The sequence below is a fragment of the Microtus pennsylvanicus genome, chromosome 1, assembly GCF_037038515.1.
Source record: "Microtus pennsylvanicus isolate mMicPen1 chromosome 1, mMicPen1.hap1, whole genome shotgun sequence".
NCBI lineage: Eukaryota > Metazoa > Chordata > Mammalia > Rodentia > Cricetidae > Microtus > Microtus pennsylvanicus.
In genome coordinates this window covers 141,332,870-141,352,857 of record NC_134579.1, presented here as the reverse complement: position 1 = coordinate 141,352,857, position 19,988 = coordinate 141,332,870, and the positions used below count along the sequence as shown (strand labels likewise).

Genomic DNA, 19,988 nt, shown 5'->3' with positions numbered 1-19,988 from the left:
TCAGAGACTCACCGGTTCTCTTCTCTCACTGAACTTTGGGTGCTTTCTTTCTTTGAAATAGGGTCTCACTATGTAGCAAAGGCTAGCCTCACAGTAATCCTTCTGCTTCAGTGTCTTGAATAAATGCTGGGACTATAGACATACCTCATACCCAGCTTGGGCCTTGACTTTTAAGATAACTCAGTGCGGGCCCCCACTCGGGAACTCTTCTGCCAGCTCTCCTCTCTGGTCACCCCCATTACAGCCTACACTTGCAGGCCGAGATGGAGAAGCTGAACTATACACTTATCTGTGCAGATTGAGGGAATTTTGACTCCCTCTCATCCTAAGGCAGCATCAGTGGACCCAAGCCCCAAAGGGAGAAACCACAGGGCTTTATACTCCAATGCCAAGACCTCCTTACCTCGCACCAGGACGACCTGCTCAGCACGACCTGTCCCCACAGCATTGGTGGCTGTACAGATGAAGGTAGTGTTGACCATTCGATCCACAGAGTGGACAAGGAGCTGAGACCCCTGGACAACTGCGGAGGTTGGGAAGACGCCTGAGGTCCTAAGGGTGTGGGATGAGGTGAACAACAGTGAAGCAGGCACCCAGGGGAAGCAGGCTGTCCCGGAGACGGCAACCCTAAGTCCCAGGGGCCCAGACTCCAAGCCTCCTCCCTCAGACCCAGGGTTCTAGGCCCCAGCCCTCTTCCCCACACCCAGTCCTAGGTTCACGTCACTCACGTGCTCCAGTCGTAGCCTGTGGGCTCTGGGTTGCTGCGTACGTCACAGGTCAAGATGGCTTCGCTGCGGCCGAGGTACCAATTGTCATCATAGCCAGAGATGGACACTTCGGGAGGGTCTGAGAGGAAGAGACGACTGACTCAGAGACAAGTAGACTCCAGAACTAGGGACAAGTTAGCAGAACAGGTGGCAGGAAACCATGGAACATAACCACCTGGGGTTAGCAGGCCACACCGTAAATGCTCTGACTAGTGTGAACCCCACCCAGGAAGCCACTTGAATATCAGCTCAGGCAGGGCCAAGAAAACAACTACAGGTATTGTGTGTGTGTGTGTTTTGTGTGTGCATGCTCCCGATTCAATGTGCCTAGAGTACTCCATACAGGAGACAGTCCATCTAGACAGTTTGGGGCGGCCAGTGTAGAAAAACAGGAAGTCAGGGTGGACAGGCTCACAGAGGATCTCAGGATGAATATGGCTGGAAGAAGCCACTGCAGACGAGGTAGTAGGACTTTATCTCACAGTGAAGGGCACAGCTATTCCACTGGTGTCCTGGGTCAGTTGCGACAGTGAGTGAGTAGACAGGGTGGCGCTGAAGATAATAGGTTTGCAAGCCATGGCTCAAGCTTGTAATCCTAGCAGTAAGGAAGTAGATGCAGGAAGAGCAGGAGTTCAAGGCTACCCGTAGCTACACAGAGCTCAAGGTTAGCCTTGCACGAGATCTTTCAAAAATCAAAGACTGCAGAGAAGGCTCAGCACTATGTATAGCTCTTACTGAGAATCCAGCACCCACATCAGGCAACTCACGGCGGCCTGCGACTCCAACTCTAGGGGCGTCTAAGACCTCTGGCCTACTCCACTCATGAGCACAGACACATGCCAGCACTTAGGAGGCAGAGACGGACAGATCTCTGAGTTCATGGCCAGCCTGGTCTACAGAGTGAGTTTCTGGACAGCCAGGGCTACGCAGAGAAACTCTGTCTTCAAAAACCAAAACTAAACAAAACAAAAAACCCCAAACCAAAGCAAAACTGCTGTACATGCCTTTAATCCCAGCACTCCAGGAGGCAGAAGGACGCATCTCTGTGAGTTGGAGGGTAGCATGGTCTGCACAGAAGGTTCCTGGCCAGCCAGGGTTACATAGTAAGACCCTGACTCAATACAAGAACAAAGCAGGTAGAATCCCAGCCTTTGTGTAGAGAGTGACTGGGGGTTGTTACTGTAGGCAATTTCTGGAAATGCTAGCCCCGTCAGGAAGACTGGGGGAACTCCAAGACCCCTAGTGAGGCAATTTAAAGCGGGGGTGGGGGGGCAATGCTTGCTCAGCACCCCTCAGGCTGTGCTCCACTCCCAGCACCTCACAGAACCAGGACCAACCACTGCTTTGTATTGTTTGGTTTTTTCTTTTTTTCTTTTTTTTTTTTAAATATTTATTTATTTATTATGCAATATTCTTTTTGTGTGTATGCTTGAAGGCCAGAAGAGGGCGCCAGATCTCATTACAGATGGTTGTGAGCCACCATGTGGTTGCTGGGAATTGAACTCAGGACCTTTGGAAGAGCAGGCAATGCTCTTAACCGCTGAGCCATCTCTCCAGCCCATGTTTGGTTTTTTCAAGACAGGATTTCTTTGTGTAGCTTTGGAGTCTGTCCTGGAACTAGCTCTGTAGACCAGGCTGGCCTTGAACTCACAGAGATCCGCCTGCCTTTATCTACCGAGTGCTGGGATTGAAGGCACGCACTGCGCTAGTGGTAATCCCAGGGCTCACAGGCACAGGCTGTGGATGAGCAGGCCGTGCTCATCTGTCTGGGGAGTCTGAGGCTAAACCAGGTTAGGTGTGAAACTCTGTCTCCAAAAAGGAATCAATGAACAAAGCGCGCCAACAGTGCTGCCAACAGTGCTGCGGTGGGCAGCGGGGACCGTGGTCCAGTTGATGAAGACTGTCAGGAGACGAAAAGACAGCGGGGCGGGGTGGGGGGACTGTTTACAGGCAAACCCGGTCTGAGAGGTGACACATTCTTCTATTTTCTTGTTTGATCGGGTGAGGGAAAGCCGCCTCCCATCACACTCACAGCGCACGGAGAGCGTCACTGGCAGCTGGATCGGCTCCTCGAAGCTCTCGTGTTCTACTCTGCAAGTGACCTTGACGCCATGCGCTTGGCCCACCGGCACCAAGGAGTATCGGCTGGTGACTGTGACGGTGCCAGCCTGTGGACCTAGCTCCTGAATGTCTCTGGCTTCTCCACCTAGAGATGAGATCCAGGTGATCCGGGCAGGTGGGCGGCCCCCCGTGGAGATACAGCGGGCAACAGGCACGGACTCAGAGCCAATCGTTACCTCCTGGGCTTCAGCATGATTCTCAGGCTGGGCTAGGGAGAGGAGCAAAGAAGGTGTGTGACCCACGACTTGCAGTCATTGAAAAGATCAGGCAGTGACCATGGAGCATGGGTCCACTGCACGGCTTCAGCGCCTAGCTCATCCGCCTAGCGTGTGCACAGCTTCGGGCAAGCCATTCTAACCATTTCCTTTAGTGTCAGAATAACCTAAGTCCCCACTCCATGAGACTGATGTTTGGATCAAAGAACATACCCAGTGCACACGTTATTCTAGCTTAGTGTAAGATATGTACGTATATTTACAGATCTCTGAGTTTGAGGCTAGGATATATAATTTATATGAAATATATATATTCTATATAAATTCTAGTCCATATATATATACATATATATATATTTCCTTTTGAGACTGGGACTCCCCTCGTGGTCTTGGCTGACCTTGAACTTCCAGAGATCCACTTGCCTTTGCCTGAGTGCTGAGATTAAAGTGTGCACCACCAAGTCAGGCCTGTGTAAGACATTTTACAATATCCATACTGCCCCATCGGAAGATATACAGGCCAAAGCTGGCAGGGTAAACCTGTGATCCCATCACTGGGAAGGCTGAGGCAGGAGGATGGTGAGTCTGAGGCTGGGCTTCAGCTACATAGTTAGACTTTGAATCAATAATAAAAACAGTAAGTGGGGCGAGGTGAGTGGTGCAGTCAGCTCTGGGGAAGCGGGGGCAGGAGGGTCAGAAGGGCAAGGTCAGCCTGGGCTAAAATGGATTCTCTCTCAAAAAAACCAACCAAACAAAACCACAACAACAAGGCACTAACAATAATTAAAAACAAATCAAAAGCAGAGACAGAGGGCAACAGCCTAAAAGAAAATGAAAATTATTTAGCTGCGTCAAATAGTTTTAAAGTCCAGTTTAAGTCAAATGCCTTTGATCCCAGCACTTGTGAGGCAGAGACCGGCAGCTCTCTGAGTTTGAAGCCAGGACAGCTAGGGCTACACAGAGAAACCCTGTCTCGAAAAAGAACTAATAAGCCAGGCGGTGGTGGCGCACGCCTTTAATCCCAGCACTCGGGAGGCAGAGGCAGGCGGATCTCTGTGAGTTCGAGGCCAGCCTGGTCTACAAGAGCTAGTGCCAGGACAGGCTCCAAAGCTACAGAGAAACCCTATCTCGAAAAACTTAAAAAAAAAGAAAGAAAGAAAGAAAAAGAACTAATAAATAAAAAGGCGGGGGAGGGGGTAGAGAAAGAAAGAAGAAAGTCTAGAGTTTGAGGCATGGCTCAGTGGCAGAGCTCTCATCTATGATGCTGAATCCTGGGTTCCATCCTCTGGGGCGAGAAGGGAAGACAGTGTTCTGTTTCTTTTCCTGTCATCACCGCTGTACCGTGCTTCCAAACCGGGAAGAAAACAACAGGAATCCCCGTTGCTCATCACGTTTGCCCTTTCACCTTATCCTTCCGGAAAACATGGGAAAACCTCCAAGGGAGACAGCGGGGCACACTCCCCGTGTTTCTCTTAACCAGTACTGTCCCTGGAGTCAGGACTCGTGGGTCTCCTGCATCCAAATACACCTGCCCATCTGAGCAGGTATCGCCTGAGCTATCAGTCCCCTCCCCTCTCTGTCCTCACAGTGTCCCCCTGACCACCAAAGGGCATTGATTCATCAGGCCCTCTGGTCCATCGATGGCCGCAGGGGTTTTCCAGATCCTTCCACTGGGAAATTTCTTTTGACTGTGGAGCCTGGCCATGGTGCATGGCTCTTGTTTGGGGGTTCTATACCCTACAGGCCTCACCCTCAGATGGAGGCTAACTTCCTCAACTGGACTTTTCTGGCCTCTGTGGCCCCGAGTCACCAGCCTTTCCACAGAGGTTGCTCTTCCCACAATGCCTGTGGGCTGACTGATGTTCTAAAGTTTGCCTGCCCTCTACCCCTCCTTCCCTCTTTCAGTATTATTGATGTAACCTAGGACCTTGTGAATGACAGCCAAGGCTTTGTTCCTGAGCCGCTCCCCGCCCCCACCGCTTTCCGCTCCCCCTCCCTTCCCTCTTCCCTGTCATTTCAGTCTCACTGTGCAGCACAGCCTAGGGACACAGCTGAGGACCCTCTGCATGGCGAGCAAGCACTTTCTCCTGAACAACCCCACTTTCCCCTTTTATGTATTCATTTTTTCTGTGTAGAAGGAGGGTCTGGCTATGTAGCCCAGGCTAGCCTCAATCCCATGATCCTGCTTTAGCCTTGGAGAAGAAGCACATGCCTCCACACCTGGCTTGAAGCATTTCTTGACCATAGTCTTGTTCAAACTATTGCACAAGAGCAGAGGGCTTTACAGAGGTGTGGGAGGACTTTGTGGAGTGTGCACGTTGCTTTTTCTGTCTTTCTCAAAAACCCCAGGTGGCTCAACTCTCCCTTCATATATCTGAAGATGACCTTCCACTTGTTGGGAATGCAGGCCCTGCCATCAGCCCTTGTTTCATGTGGTGCTGGGGATGAACCCAAGGTGTTTTATGCATCATAGAAAAGCACTCTAGCCGGGCGATGGTGGCGCACGCCTTTAATCCCAGCACTCGGGAGGCAGAGGCAGGCGGATCTCTGTGAGTTCGAGACCAGCCTGGTCTACAGAGCTAGTTCCAGGACAGGCTCCAAAGCCACAGAGAAACCCTGTCTCGAAAAAGCAAAAAAAAAAAAAAAAAAAAAAAAAAAAAAAAAAAAAAAAAAAAAAGAAAAGCACTCTATCAGGTAAGCCCACTTCCAGCTTTGCTTATATTTTCTTCCTTCCTCCCCCCCGCCTTTTTTTTTTTGCATGCCAGACAGGTGCTCTGTTACAGAGCCATGCCCCCAGCCCCTCACTGGGGGATTCTAGGCAAATAGTCTATGATAGAGCTTCATCCCTAGCAAGAACTTTGTGTGGGTTTTTTTTTTTTGAGACAAAAGTTAATCTGTGTAGCCCTAAACTCACCCTATAAACCAGGCAGGCTGGCTTCAAACTCACAGTGAAATCTTGTCTCAAAAAAAAAAAAAAAATTGATTTTTGAGAATGGGTCTAAAGTTGCCCAGGCTGCCCTCAGCCCTGAGTTTATGGAACGACAGGCCTGCTCTCCCAGAACTGGCAAGAGCTGTGCTTGGATCTATGGAAGCAGCTCTTCCGGTGTCCCTTGGAAAGGGAACCTTCTGTTCCAGAATATGTAGGGAGGTTTCCAGCTCTCTGGAGCCAGAAAGGAGGTACTAACCTGGGGCAGTGTGGTGTCTGGAGGGCTGGATGGTGTGGCCTGCAGGGGATTTTCCAACTCTAAGGAGAAATCTCTGCCACCCTGCCAGCTGGCTTTGTCAGTCATCTGTTTTTGAGGCCAGCAGGCTGCAAGTCCTTTTTTTTATTATTATTTTCTGTGTATGGGTGTTGTCCCTGTATGAGCCTGCACGCCACAGGCCTGCAGCATCCACAGAGGAGGGAAGAGGGAGATGGATCCCCCAGGAAGTTACAGATGATTGTGAGCTGCCATATGCGTGCTGGGAACCAAACCCAGGACTTATGAAATAGGATTCAGTAGCCTTTCCACTGAGCCACCTTTTCAGCCCCATGGGTGTCTGTTCTGGTCCTCCTTTCCCCCACCCCAGGAACAAAATTTCCTGTTTTGTCTCCTCCATTTCCCACACTGCCTCATCCTGCGGCAAGCCAAAGCGATCCCAAGGCTCACTCCCTGCTTCCTGCCTCTCTAATCCTCCACCCAGTCACACTTTTTGATACAAAGAAGTTGTTCTGAGCTCTCTGGGACATTCACAAGGACTCTTGACCAAGCCCCAGCTCTGTGCTTGCTCAGAACCCCCTTGGCTCTTGTTCTCAGGACAAAGCTAGAGCAGAGTGCAATGGCCCTAAGGCAATGGGTTGCTTTGAATTGGAGGTCAGCCTGGGCTACATATTGAGCTCAAGGGGAAAACGTGCTGTAGCCTGCCAAGTACCAAGTGTTTGTCAAGGGTAGGAGCCTTGGTGTGTTCCTGCGATCCTAGCACTCGGGAGACAGAGGCAGGAGGCTTAGAGTTCAAGCAAGCCTGGGCTACATGAGAGAGAGAGGAAGGAAGGGAGGGAGGGAGAGAGAGAGAGAGAGAGAGAGAGGAAGGGAGAGAGGAAGGGAGGGAGGGAGGGAGAGAGGAAGGGAGAGAAGGGAGGGAGAAAGGGAGGGAGGGAGGGAGAGAGGAAGGGAGAGAGGAAGGGAGGGAGAGAGGAAGGGAGGGAGAGAGGAAGGGAGGGAGGGAGAGAGAGAAGGAGGGAGGGAGGGAGAGAGGAAGGGAGGGAGAGAGGAAGGGAGGGAGGGAGAGAGGAAGGGAGGGAGGGAGGGAGAGAGAGAGAAGAAGGGAGGGAGGAAGGGAGAGAGGAAGGGAGGGAGGGAGGGAGAGAGGAAGGGAGAGAGGAAGGGAGAGAGGAAGGGAGGGAGGGAGGGAGAGAGGAAGGGAGAGAGGAAGGGAGAGAGGAAGGGAGGGAGGGAGGGAGGGAGGGAGAGAGGAAGGGAGAGAGGAAGGGAGGGAGAGAGGAAGGGAGAGAGGAAGGGAGGGAGAGAGGAAGGGAGAGAGGAAGGGAGGGAAACTGGGGCTAAGGCTGTAACTCAGTTGGGCGAGTGCTCGCCTAGTACACACAGAGTTTTGGCTCTGTCCCCAGCACCAAGTGAACTAGACGGGATGGCTCAAGTCCTTAATCCCAGTGCTCTGAGGTCGAGGTGGAGACAGGATCAAAATACCAGCTCATCCCCAGGACATAGGCGTTCGAGGCTGGAGTTGGCAAAAGTGGCTCAGCGGTAAATCAACAGCCGCCAAGCCTGGCACCTGACAACCTGAGTTTGATCTCCAGGGCTACCAAGGTATGAGGAGAGAACTGGCTCCCAAAAGTTGTCTTTGACCTCCAAACACTGCAGGATGGACACACATACCCACATGCACACACCTAATTTAAAAAAAAAAAAAAGGTTTGAGGCCAGTCTTAACTACATGAGCTTCCCTTCTCAATGAGACGAAAACACAAACAAACCGCAACAAAAACAAGCCCTTTGACAACACATTAAGGGTGGTCAACCTGAAAGCTGAGACAGGGAAAAACAGGCAGGGAAGGGGCTCTCACACTGTCTCCCCACTCACCTATGACTCTGAGCCAAGTCACCCCCCTGCGGGTGCCATTGGGAAAGGTGGCAAACTCGCAGGTATAATTGCCCTCGTCCTCCACCCTCAGTCCCCGGAAGGCTAGCGTGGCATCCCGCAGGTCCGCGTTTGTGTCCTCGTTTGCTCTGACAAAGGACAGGCGCTCCTTGTTGAACTGAGGGTTGGGGAAGTCCACGCCGAAGGATGGGTGGAAGGCGGCCACGACTGTGGCATCCAGGCGCTGCCAGGTCACCTGAGAGACGCGCTCGGTCGTGGGTGGGAGTAGGTGACACGGTAACTCCACAGTGCCTCCCAGGCGGCCGCGGACCTCTGGGAGCACTCGTACCCGCACATCTTGGGCTCCTAGGGAGAGAGGAAAGAAGTCAGTCATGTGGGGAAGGGAATAAGGCAGTGGTCTCCAGGACAGGCTGTGCCAAGGCAGAGAGGAACTTCCTACTCAATTGCTTTAATTTAGATGGGGTCTCAGTATGTACCTCAGGCTGGCCTAACTCACTATGTGGCCAAATGCTGCCTTGAACTCAGAGATTTGCCTGCCTCTGCCTCCCAGTGCTAAGATCAAAATCATGCGCCACCACACTTGACTCCCTCCTTGTCTTTTTAATTTTATTATTTAGATTTATTTTTTTAGTTTACGTGATGGTGTTTTGCCCGTATGCATGTCTGATATCTGTGCACCATGTGCATGCAGTGCCACTGGAGGCCAGAAGGGGGAGTCAGAGCCCATGGAGCTGAAGTTACAGGTGGCTCTGAGCCTCTATATGGGTGCTGGCAATCAGAACCTGGATCCTCTGGAAGGGCAGGCAGTGCTCTTAACAACTGAGCCATCTCTCCAATTCCCCATCATATTTGATTCAGGGTCTTTGATTGGCCTGGAGCTCACCAGTTCAGCTAAATTGGCTAACAAATCCCCGAGATCCCCCTGTCTCAGCCTTTCCAGTTGCTGAGATTCCAGATGTTTGATGTTGCATCTAGCTTTTTGGAGCAAGGAGACTGCTTGTTCATCCCAGCTGCCCAGAACCAAAATAACCACACAGAAACTATATTAATTAAATCTTCTTTTTGGCTAACTCTTACATATTAATTTAACCCATTTCTATTAATCTGTATATCGTCACCTGGCTGTGGCGTACCAGGTAAACCAGCGTATATCTCTGGTGGTGGCTCCATCACTCCTCTCTAACCCGGCCTTCCTCCTCCCATGCTACAGGCCAAGCCAGTTTCTTTATTCGTTAACCAATAAAAGCAACACATAGACAGAAGGACCTCCCACACCAGCTTTTGACATGTGGTCCTCATACCAACAGAGAAAGTATTCTGTCCATCGGTCTGTCTCCCCAGCTCTGTCCTCTGTCTTACAGCACTGGAGAGTGAATGTGGGACCCCACACATGCCGGGTGGGTGTTTCACCCCAGGAGCTACAGTCCTTTCTCCCTGACCATCACCCCCATTACTTCTCACCTCCTGTGGCTCCTGCTGAACCCCTTTCTTGCCAACAAGTCTCCCTGATTTTCATGCGTTTTGTGATCCATTGAATCTAATTTTGGGCATTGTGTCATAAGCATGGCTGTGGGCTTATCTACTGGAACATGGGCAACAAGCCTGAGGCCAGGCCACTCAAGAAAATGACTTCCCTTCCTTTAGCGACCATTAACTCCCAATATCTCCTCGAGGGGATGGGGTCTTACCAGTCCAATATCTCCTCGAGGGGATGGGGTCTTACCAGTCCAATATCTCCTCAAGGGGATGAGGTCTTACCAGTCCAATATCTCCTCGAGGGGATGGGGTCTTACCAGTCCCTTTTCCTGTTTTCCTACTTTATTTTTATTTATTTACTTTTGCTCTTTTTGAGACAGACTATCTCTACGTAGAACCGATCATCCTAGAACTTGCTCTGTAGTCCAGGCTGGCCTTGAACACAAAGATCTATCTGCCTCTGTGCCACGTGTTTTGCCTACATATATGTTTATGCACATGTATGTGTTCCTGGTACCTGTGAAATCCAGAAGAGAGCATCAGATCTCCTGGAACTAGAGTTACAGACAACTGTGAGCTGCCATGTGGGTGTTTAGACTTGAACTCGGGTCTTCTGGAAAAGTAGCCAGTGCTCTTAACCAACCACTAATCCATCTATTTCTCCAGCTCCCAATTGCTCACATTAAAAAGATTATTTTTTTAATTTTGTGTCTATGTGTGACGTGTGTGCAGGTACCTATGGAGACCTGAAGAGGGCGTCGGATCCCTTGGAATCAGAGTGACAGGCCCTTTACTGGAAACTGAGCAAGTCCTCTGCACTAACTGTTGAGGCTTCTTGCCAGCACCTGTCCCCCACTTTGAACGAGTACAGAAACAAGAAAGACCGCATCTCAGCTTTGGGAGGAAGTACTCCCCATGACCCAGGGCACAATAATGTGTGGGTTAAACCCAGGCTCTCCATCTCTGTGCCTCAGTTTCCCAGATGCATAATGAGGCCATAATGACAGTGTTGCACCCTCCAGGGGTGTCGCACCTCCAGGGGTGTTACGAGGACTGAGGAGTGCTTGGAGAGCACTTTAGCGTGGGTCCACAGGAAGTTTGAATTTGTAAACAAACCAAGAGGCCAATAATTACAAGTGGTCATTGCTGGTGAGCCCGAGGTGAGGAACTCATGACAGGGCTCATGACAGCCACCTGGAGAGGGCTGGGCAGAGCTGAGTTCCTGTACAGTGGTGAGTGGACAGCCCCGGCCTCCTCACACACAAGAATCCCAGGGAACCAAGATGTGGTGGTAATAGCTTTTAAGTCCAGCACACAGGAAGCTGAGGCAAATGAGTTCAAGGCCTGCCTGGGCCACGTAGTGAGTTCAAGGCCAGCCTGGGCCACGTAGTGAGTTCCAGGACAGCTAGGGAGACATAGCTAAACCCAGACTCAATATATATACATATAAAAAGTTAGGGACCGAAGAGGTGGCTCAGAGGTTAAGAGCACCTGTTGCTCTTGCAGAGAGGACCTGGGCTCAGTTCCTAGTGTCAGTGTGGGGGCTCACAATCATTAACAGCGCCAGCCTTTCCTCAGACACTGCACATACGGTGCACAGACATATGTAGGCGCTACACCAAAATACTTAAAAATCTTTAAAAAGAAGAAGCCAAGTGGCCCTGATGAGGGACTCTGGCAGAACACAAGACTGTAGACTGTGGACAGACAGTACCAGGAAAGATGGACAAGTGACAACCAGTGATGGCTTGGAGAGTCACAGCATCTCCAGACACGCTTCACCTTGCAAACCCAGACGGCATTGCCCAAAAGGACTTCATCCTCTGGGGCAGAGCAGAGCAATGTGGGCTTGCGGGAGGACAGCTCAGCAGTTAGAGCCCCTGCCTAGAATCCCCCAGTGAGGGACTGGAGTGTGGGGATGTGGCTCAGAGGTAGATCACCTACATAGCATATGGAAAGCCCTGGGTTCCAGCCCTATCACAGAGGGCAGCAGGGGCAGAAGTACTTTTTAAAAGAATTGCAACACAGATAGACGTGAGCTTCCTGCTGATTGCTGCTTCCGGGCTGGATGACCTTTTCAAGCCCAAGTTCTTCCATGTGTAAAATGGAGACATTTAAGCCACCCTGTAGGATCCCCTGGGACAGTTCCAGTAAAAGATCTGACACTCTCTGCAGGCCAGGTCACAAGTTCAGCGCCTGTCCCCACAGGCTGCATCTGGCAGGGTTTGCGTTTTGCTTCAGCCTAGGCAGAGGTCTTACTTTGTTTATTTTTTTTAGACAGGGCCTCATTGTTTAGCTCCAGTTTTCTTTGAATTCACATCCATCCTCCAGCCTCACCCTCCTGAACACTGGGATTACACATCCTTGCAAATGTGAATTAGAGGTTCATGTAGCTAGACAGGAAGCACACTAAAAACAGCAAAATGGGCTTTAAAAGGTGTCAACGAGGGGCTGGTGAGATGGTTCAGTGGGTAAAAGTGATGGCTACCAAGACTGATGGCCTGAGTTCGATCCCCGAGACCCACAAAGTGGATGAAGAGAATATATACTCCTAAAAGTTGTCTTCTGAGCGCCACACATGTGGTGTGGTTCCCTCCCCCAAAACACTAAAAGTGGTAAACCAGGCTCAGTGGCCTTCAGTTGTAATCGCAGCACCAAGGAGGCAGAGGCATGAGGATCATGAATTTGAGGTCAGCCAGTTCCAAGTTAACCTGTTTTACACAGGGAGGTCCTGTCTCAAATCATTAATAAATGAAAAACATATAAATAGCAAAAATTTTACTGCCTCAGCCAGGCGGTGGTGGCGCACACCTTTAATCCCAGCACTTGGGAGGCAGACGCAGGCAGATCTCTGTGAGTTCGAGGCCAGCCTGGACTACAAGAGCTAGTTCTAGGACAGGAACCAAAAGAAAAAATTTTTTTACTGCCTCAAGACCTCCAGATTAAGCATCTAAATATATATAAAAGAATAGGCCCTGTGGTGGTGGTGCACACCTTTAGTCCCAGCACTCGGAAGCAGAGGCAGGTGGATCTCTTTGAATTTGGACAGCCTGGTCTACAGAGTGAATTCTAGGACAGCCAGGGCTACACAGAGAAACCCTGTCTCAGAAAACAAACAAACAAAACCTGCCCAAAACAAAACAAAACAAAACAAAAACTCAAACAAAGAATGGGATGTTCAGGCCCCTATGGGATGGACAGTGTTTTTTTTTTTTTTTTTAATTATTACATTTATTTGTGGGCAGGGCTAGATGTGCCATTGCACAGGGGTGGGGATTGACTCCCCCTGTCTACTTGTGGGTCTACGTGACAGAACTTGGGCTTGGTACCTTCACCTGCTGGACCATCTTGTTGGCCCGTTTTGTTGTTTTTGAGATGAGACTGGCTATACAGTCTGACTGGCAAGGAACTCAAGACCTTGGAGACACCTGCTTGAGCCAGCCCCACCCCCTTTTGTTTTGTTTTTTGAGACAGGGTTTCTTTGTGTACCTTGGTGCCTGTCCTGGAATTGCTCTGTAGACCAGGCTGGCTTCAAACTCACAGAGATCCGCCTGCCTCTGCCTCCCGAGTGCTGGGATTAACGTGTGCCACCCCTGCCCAGCTGAGTAGCACATTTAAAGGCCCACCCGAAACCTTGTAAAAGGTTCAGGATGGAAGGTGGTTCAGTCTCTCCCAGCTCCCCGAGGAAAAGCAGTCAGGAAGTCCATCTCTGCAGGAAACATCTTTAAAATTTATCCACAGCCAGACATACATGTGTTATGCCTCAGGGTCCCCACTCTGGCTCACCTCAGCAGCATTTCTTGTTTGGGTTACTTCCTAGGTAACCTTGCAGGCTATGTCTCCATGCACAGCCAAAGAGAAACTACGGTAGCTGGCATCCCCTCTTCTCTGCTTGGAGTAGTTCCCTTCTTGCTACGAACCCTGCATGCTCACACCCACCCCATCTCGGGGCTCCTCTCTCAATCGCTCCTCCCTGGTCCTCAGGCCCAGGCAAGTCCTTTGCCCAGGCAGTTTTCCTTTCCCACCAGGTCCACAAGGTTTCTTCCTCACCCTGTTTAGTGAGACAAGCTGCATCACCATACTGATAACAAGGATTTTTCTTTTTGGATTTCTTATTTTGGTTTTTCAAGATAGGGTTTCTCTGTGTAGCCCTAGTTGTTGTGGAACTCAATCCTGTAGGCCAGGCTGGCCTTGAACTCACAGAGATCCGCCCCGCCTCTGCTCCCAAGTACTGGGATTACACGTCACCACCGCCCAGGCTGCTCACTGACCCCAGCATGGCCCCGACCATCTATCTCCCCAGCAGAGCCCCAAGGAGAAGAGGTCTTTGTTTCATTCATCCCAAATCCCAGAGCCTAGATCAGTGCTGGTATCCCACCCCTGTAAGCCCTGCTCTGGAGAGGCTGATATAAGAAAAGCCTACGCAGTGGACACCTGTCTTACAAACAGCAAACTATGCTAGGTTCCACAGGCCAGAACTGAACTAAAGTGTGTGGGCTTTTAGTGGGGAGCCCCAGGGAATGTAAACATGGGGAAGGAACAGGACAAAGTTTAGGAAGATCAGTGATAATTAAGAAAAGGCCTGTGCTGATGGAGAAGGATCTAGAAGGAAGATTTTTTTCCCAAGCAAGAATGGGAGCGTGAGACTGGGTTTGGGAAGGAAGAGACTGTTGGGGACCTGGAATTTAAAGACTTGGGGGTGAGGGGGATGAGGGGATTCTGTGTCAGGTGAGGAGACAGGGGAGTCATGAAGTCAGGAAGGTGTGTGCTAAAAACATATCTGGCTGGGAGGTGACGCACACGCCTTTAATCCCAGCACTTGGGAGGCAGAGGCAGGTGGACCTCCGTGAGTTCATAGTTACAGAGCGAGTTCCAGGACAGACAGGGCTACACAAAGAAACCCTATCTCCAAAACCAAAACGAAAAGAAGAAGAAGAAGAAGAAGAAGAAGAAGAAGAAGAAGAAGAAGAAGAAGAAGAAGAAGAAGAAGAAGAAGAAGAAGAAGAAGAAGACTTTAAAAAAGGGAGAGAGAGAGAAACACGTGAAACACGTGTATGGGCAGCTGTGGTATGACCTTGCAGGGACAAAGCCAACACCATGCCCCAGAGGCAGTGGCCAGAAAATGGCCATGGGAACACTTGCTTCTCTCTGCTTTCCTCAGCAAGGCTGACTGGTGACAGATCCACAGTGATGTCAGCTGGGTCCTCAAACACACTTCCTCTCCCTGAGGACTGGTTTCCTGGAGGCCAGAGTGGGGACTGCCTCTGGCATTAGGAAAGCCTAGGGTGAGCAAAGACACTGGGGGGAGGGTTGGAGCTGGGGTCTCCTAGCCTGAGGGAGGGGGGCTGGGTCCTATACTTCAGGTCAGGAGAGAGGTTGGGGGATCTAGAACCCCGGATCTTGGGGATGAAGGCTTGAGTTTGAATTCCTGGCGTCTTAGATTCTTGCCTGGCTGGCTGACTCCTCAAGTCTCCGCTGGCCCCTGCACACCTATAAAACCCGGTGTGTCCTACCACCAACCATGGCAAGGTGGGGCAGGCCTGGAGCAAACCCTTCATGGCCAGCGTGCTTGGAGCACTGGCATCAGCTGCTGCCTCAGCCACCTGGTTAATTAATTAATTACATTAATCATGGTTCCCACCCCCACAGCGGACATCCGGAGCCCGTCTGAGGGGTGAGAATGCAACCAGTGCTGCCCGGATACATGGCCCGGGCTGTGTCTGGATTTCTACCTTAACACTCGGGGGTTACACGAGGCCTCTCTGGCCCCTTTGTTACAGGGTTCAGCTTCCAGAGGACTTCCCCTGTGGAAGTGCAGACTCATCAGGGTAAAGGCCTCCAAAGCTCTTTCTGGCTGGGCCCTGGGCAGACCACTCCCATATCCTGCCAAGAGGGGCCACCTTAGTGCTTTGTGTACATCCCAGTCCCAGGAGGCTCTAGCCTTTGCCTGTGTCTAGGTCATGCTTCTGCTTCTGGGATCTGTTCCCTTCTCTCCCTACCCCTTGGCTTCTCCCTCCCAAAGAACCAGACTCCTGCCTCTATCTTAATACCTAGCCAGGGCTACATATATATATGAAGAGAGAGAGACTTAATATGTAGCCCTGGCTGTCCTAGAATTCTAGTTAGATCATGATGCCCTTGAACTCAGAACAAAGATCTGCCTCCCAAGTCCTGGGATTAAAGGCGTGTGCCACCACAACACAAAATGACAATTTTGTTTTTGCCGTAGGGTCTCTGTTCAGCACAGGCTGGTCTGAATTTAATTATATAGCCAAGATGACCTCGAACTTCTGCCATAGGAAGTCTCTACCTCCCATTTTTGGGATTACAGGTGTACACTCCCACTGGAGATTCATTTGGTGTGAGGGGATCGAGCCCTAGGCTTCACACGTCAGGCAAGTACTATGGCCTGGACTGCATTCTCAGCTTGTCTGCCCCCCTCTTTTCTGAGAGAAGGTCTCAGGTAACCGAGGCTGGTCTCAGTCTCACTATGCAGCCATGTAATCTTGAACTCATGTTTGGATTACAGTCTTGGGCCACCATGCCTGCTTTGGTTAAGGATGGAACCCAGGGCTCCATGCAAGCTAGGTGAGCATTCTCTACCAACTGAGCCCCAGCCAGCCCATCTCTTTCTTTTCCTTCCTCAGCTCTATAGCCAAGGCTGGCCCTGGGGCTCAGATTCTGCTGCCTCAGCCTCCCCCACACCGGCACTAAAATTACACACAGGCCTTCCTCAACCACTCTTCTTGAAGACAGGGTCTTTTAGATGTAGCTCAGCCTGGCCTTGAACTCCCTGCAATTCTCCTGCTTCAGCCTTCTTCTGCCTCAGAGTGCTGGAGTTACAGGTATGTGGTCACCACTCCTGCCTTTCTGTTTTGGTGACCCTGGATCTCCGTGTCCCTGCGTGTCCAGCACCCACACCAATCCACATCTCCCGACACACTTTCTCATTGCCTGGGCCATCCCTCTGGGTCTCTCTCCTCCTCCCCCTCCTGTTCTGTTTCTCAGCATTGCTGGGACATTAAAAATGTAACAGCATCCCAGGCGGGGGCAGGGGAGCTGGCCCTTGTGCAAGACTCCCTGTCCCTCCTGTGTCTATAACTCCCTGTGGCCCCTCCACACTGGCTGTCCTTGAGACTGGCCTGTGCTATGACCTCTCCAGGTCACAGGATCTCCACAGTCTCATGGCTGGGGTCTTTTGGTCTTCTCTCCTGTCACCAAACCTCTCTGCCCTTCGGATCTCCCTGCCTACACCCCTGCCCCCTCTGCCCTCCCTTGCGGATCTTCATTCTTTGTGCGTGACTCCATCCTTAGATCTGATTCTGTCCTCCCTCTCTTGGCTCCTGTCCCTGTCCCCCCTTTTCTCTTCTGCTCAGTGCCCCTTCTCTAACGAGAAGAGACAGCCAGGCCTGCAGTCCCCTCTCCTCCCCTCCCCCACCGCTGTGTGGGGCTGCCTGGCAGACAAGGATGAGCAGAGAAAGATGGGGAAGAGTGGGGAGAGAGGAGCAGGCTCAGGCAGGAGGTCCAGGTGGTGAAAGTCCCATTCCCCAAGGAGGCCTGGGGGGGGGGGGCTGAGGAGCCAGGGGCAGGAGACAGAGATGGAGGGAAAGGCGAGGGGAGATAAGAAACAGAGTAGAGATGAAGATGGGAAGGAAGAAGGGGAGAAGGGAGAAATGAAAAGGAGTTGTGAACGAAAGAGGGAGAGAAAACAAACAAGGAGAGAGAGAGAGAGAGAGAGAGAGAGAGAGAGAGAGAGAGAGAATGAGGAAGTGGAGAGGTAGGAGCAGGTGGTTAGGAAGGGCTGCAGCTTTCTCCAGGTATGCCCAGCACCTGGGAATCCCCCCCAGGTCTTGCAGAGAAGGGACAGTCTAGAAAACAGGAAGCACTTTAGGGGGAACCTGTCGAGCAAGGCCACTGGATTGCTGGCTTTCAAAGGCCTCCCAGGGGCAGAGTGGACCTTGGGAAAGAGTGTGTTTGTTCGGTTTCCTCCTTTACAGACTGAGAAGAGGAACGAATTCTGCTTAGGGGTTCTGAGGACTATTCTGTAGGCTCACACTCAAATCAGCGCTTGGCTTGGGGGTTCCGGTGGGTTTTGAGAATTCACCCAGAGTGGCAGGTTCTGATCCCATTGTCGCTGAGACAGAGGCAGGAAGCTTAGAGGTCAAGACCTATGACCTCAAAGGAGGTATTGGAATGGAAAAGGAAGCCAAAGAAGTGATAGGCATTCTCCCCTAGATCCCTCTGATCCCTGCCCCCCTTTTCTGAGGAAAGGCTCCGGAAACTCCTCGCCCCCCAGTCCCATAGTTTGCCAGAGGAAGAAACAGCCGGGTCACCTGCTAGGGGCGGGGCGAGGTCAGCACACCTGTTACCCCACCCTACCTCCAGCCTCCCTGGGGGCCTTTCTCTTCCAGGAGTGTGTGTGTGGGGGGGGGAAGGGGTGCGTGCTTTAGGGAGAAAACTCCTCCCATTTACCTCTCTAAGTGCTTCGAGGACAAAGGCGTGACCAAAGGAAAGATAAGGTCCCGAAACCGGGAGTAGGGACTCTGGAGTGCTCCAGCCCCGCCCCGCCCCTCCCAAACTAGGTGAAAGCGATACCGGAAAACTTCCCCAGGGACGTCGCCACTAGGCGCTCACAGGGAAAGGGACAACAGCAAACCTCCCTGCCTCCGATTGTACCGGGACACGGCCGACGGAGTTCCCAATTCCAGGCAAAGCCTTTTAGTCTTTGTTTATATCTGGGGTTAAAGGTCAGAGTCCCCGGTCATTAAATTCCATTACCTATAGTTAAATCCTCAGCTGCCAACATAGTGTGCCTCTGGCCTCCAACTATCCCTGGACCCCCAACGAACGAGCTCTTCGGCCACAGTTAAACCCAAGACCCACAAGTTTGAATCCCCCTTCCCCCCAATTCTACCTAGATCCCGGTTAGAATCTCCTTCTAAAATCCTGAAGGCAGAACCCCTCAGCTCTTAATTTTTCCAGAAACGGTGGTCAGCGCCTATAAACTCCCTGAGGCCTGAGGTTTGCACTCAGGACTCACACCCTTCCCCCTCAGAGTGCCCCCAACTCCCATCATTGGCTTGCTGGGGCCCCCAAAGACCCGAGCTCCCTACCCTTGGTCTAGGGAACCTCGACCGAGAGTCCCCTCGCGCCCAATTCTCTCCGGGCCTCAGACGCCCAACCCAGCCAAAAGAAAAAAAAGGGGGGGAGGCGGGTGTCGTCCCTCATCATCACGACCCTCCAGCTAGTGAGTGGGGGGAACATTCTTCACATTCCTGAGGGGGGTAGCAGAGACGGAAATCCAGATTCTGGATAACTGATCGGCGCAGGATGGGAAGGATTTAACCCCTTCCACCCCGGAGGAGATGGGGGGGGGGGAGGACACAGAAACCCGGGTTAGAATGGGCACTTGTGATTAAGAGGGCGTGTAGAGAGGGAGGTTAGGCGAGTCGGAGACCGACCGGGTGTGTTGAGGGGATCTCTGGGTTAATAGGGACAGCCTGGAAGGTGGCACGAGGGAAGGGGCCTCGAAGAGCTGGGAGTGAGGTGGGGAACGATGTCCCAGCTCCCTCCACTCTAAGGACAGAGGAAGGCATCCGCGCGGTTTCACCTGTTTTCTGGAGCAGGAGCAGAAGCAGCAGCAACAACGATAGCGTCGGTGACAATCTGGACGGCGGGAGGACTGCGGCCCGGGCCATGGGGGGCCCGGGGAGGGACTGGGCCCGGGCAGGGGGTGCCTAGGGACCACTCTTCGTTCACCGATCGGCTGTAAGGGCGGTCAGGGGCCTGAAGTGTCCGGCTCCAGGCCGGCTCCCGCCGCTCGCGGTTCCTCGATCAGTTCTTTTGGCCGAGCTTTCCCCGCCTGGCTCTCAGGATCCGCGCCCCCCGGCCCCTCGCTTAGCACCAGCGGGCCGGACTCGTGACGTCACAGGCCCCGCCCCTCTCCATCAGGCCAACTCTGGGATTCAGGCCCCGCCCTCGTCCGGAGCTATGACCCCACCCCTCCCGAGTCCCACACCTGTCCGAACTCACGATTCTAACTCCGCCCTCTCCTGGGATTAAGCACCGCCCCTTTAGCAATGTGACCACGCCCACTGTCAACGAGCCACGCCCCCAGAAACTCCGGGAAGGCCCACTGCGCCCCCTACTGATCATTCTACTTAGATGCGGTCACACCCCCCCCTTCTAGACTTCCGGTCGGCTCCCCCCAGCAGAAGCCCTGCCTCCTTGCCCAGACCACGCCCCACTGCCCTCTGGTTAGCCTGAGTATGTGGATTCTCATAGGGCTTCCCTTTCTGAGGCACCGCCTCTT

The 19,988-nt window shown here is 52.1% G+C and overlaps 1 protein-coding gene across 2 annotated transcripts in view; it reads right to left on the bottom strand.

Annotated features, from left to right (window-relative positions):
• The window catches only part of Nectin2 (nectin cell adhesion molecule 2), a 37,096-nt gene extending 17,382 nt beyond the window's left edge, over window positions 1-19,714 (bottom strand). The window contains exons 1-5 of one of the 2 annotated variants that reach the window (XM_075989607.1): window positions 19,287-19,714; window positions 8,183-8,545; window positions 2,800-3,096; window positions 729-846; window positions 404-552 (exon numbers count right to left, since the gene is read on the bottom strand). In XM_075989607.1, the coding sequence (XP_075845722.1) occupies window positions 404-552; window positions 729-846; window positions 2,800-3,096; window positions 8,183-8,545; window positions 19,287-19,374 (1,015 nt within the window). In that variant the 5' untranslated portion in view covers window positions 19,375-19,714. The remainder of the gene's footprint in view (window positions 1-403; window positions 553-728; window positions 847-2,799; window positions 3,097-8,182; window positions 8,546-19,286) is intronic. The other variant, XM_075989601.1, reaches the window with a different exon arrangement.
• Window positions 19,715-19,988: the final 274 nt, after the last annotated feature.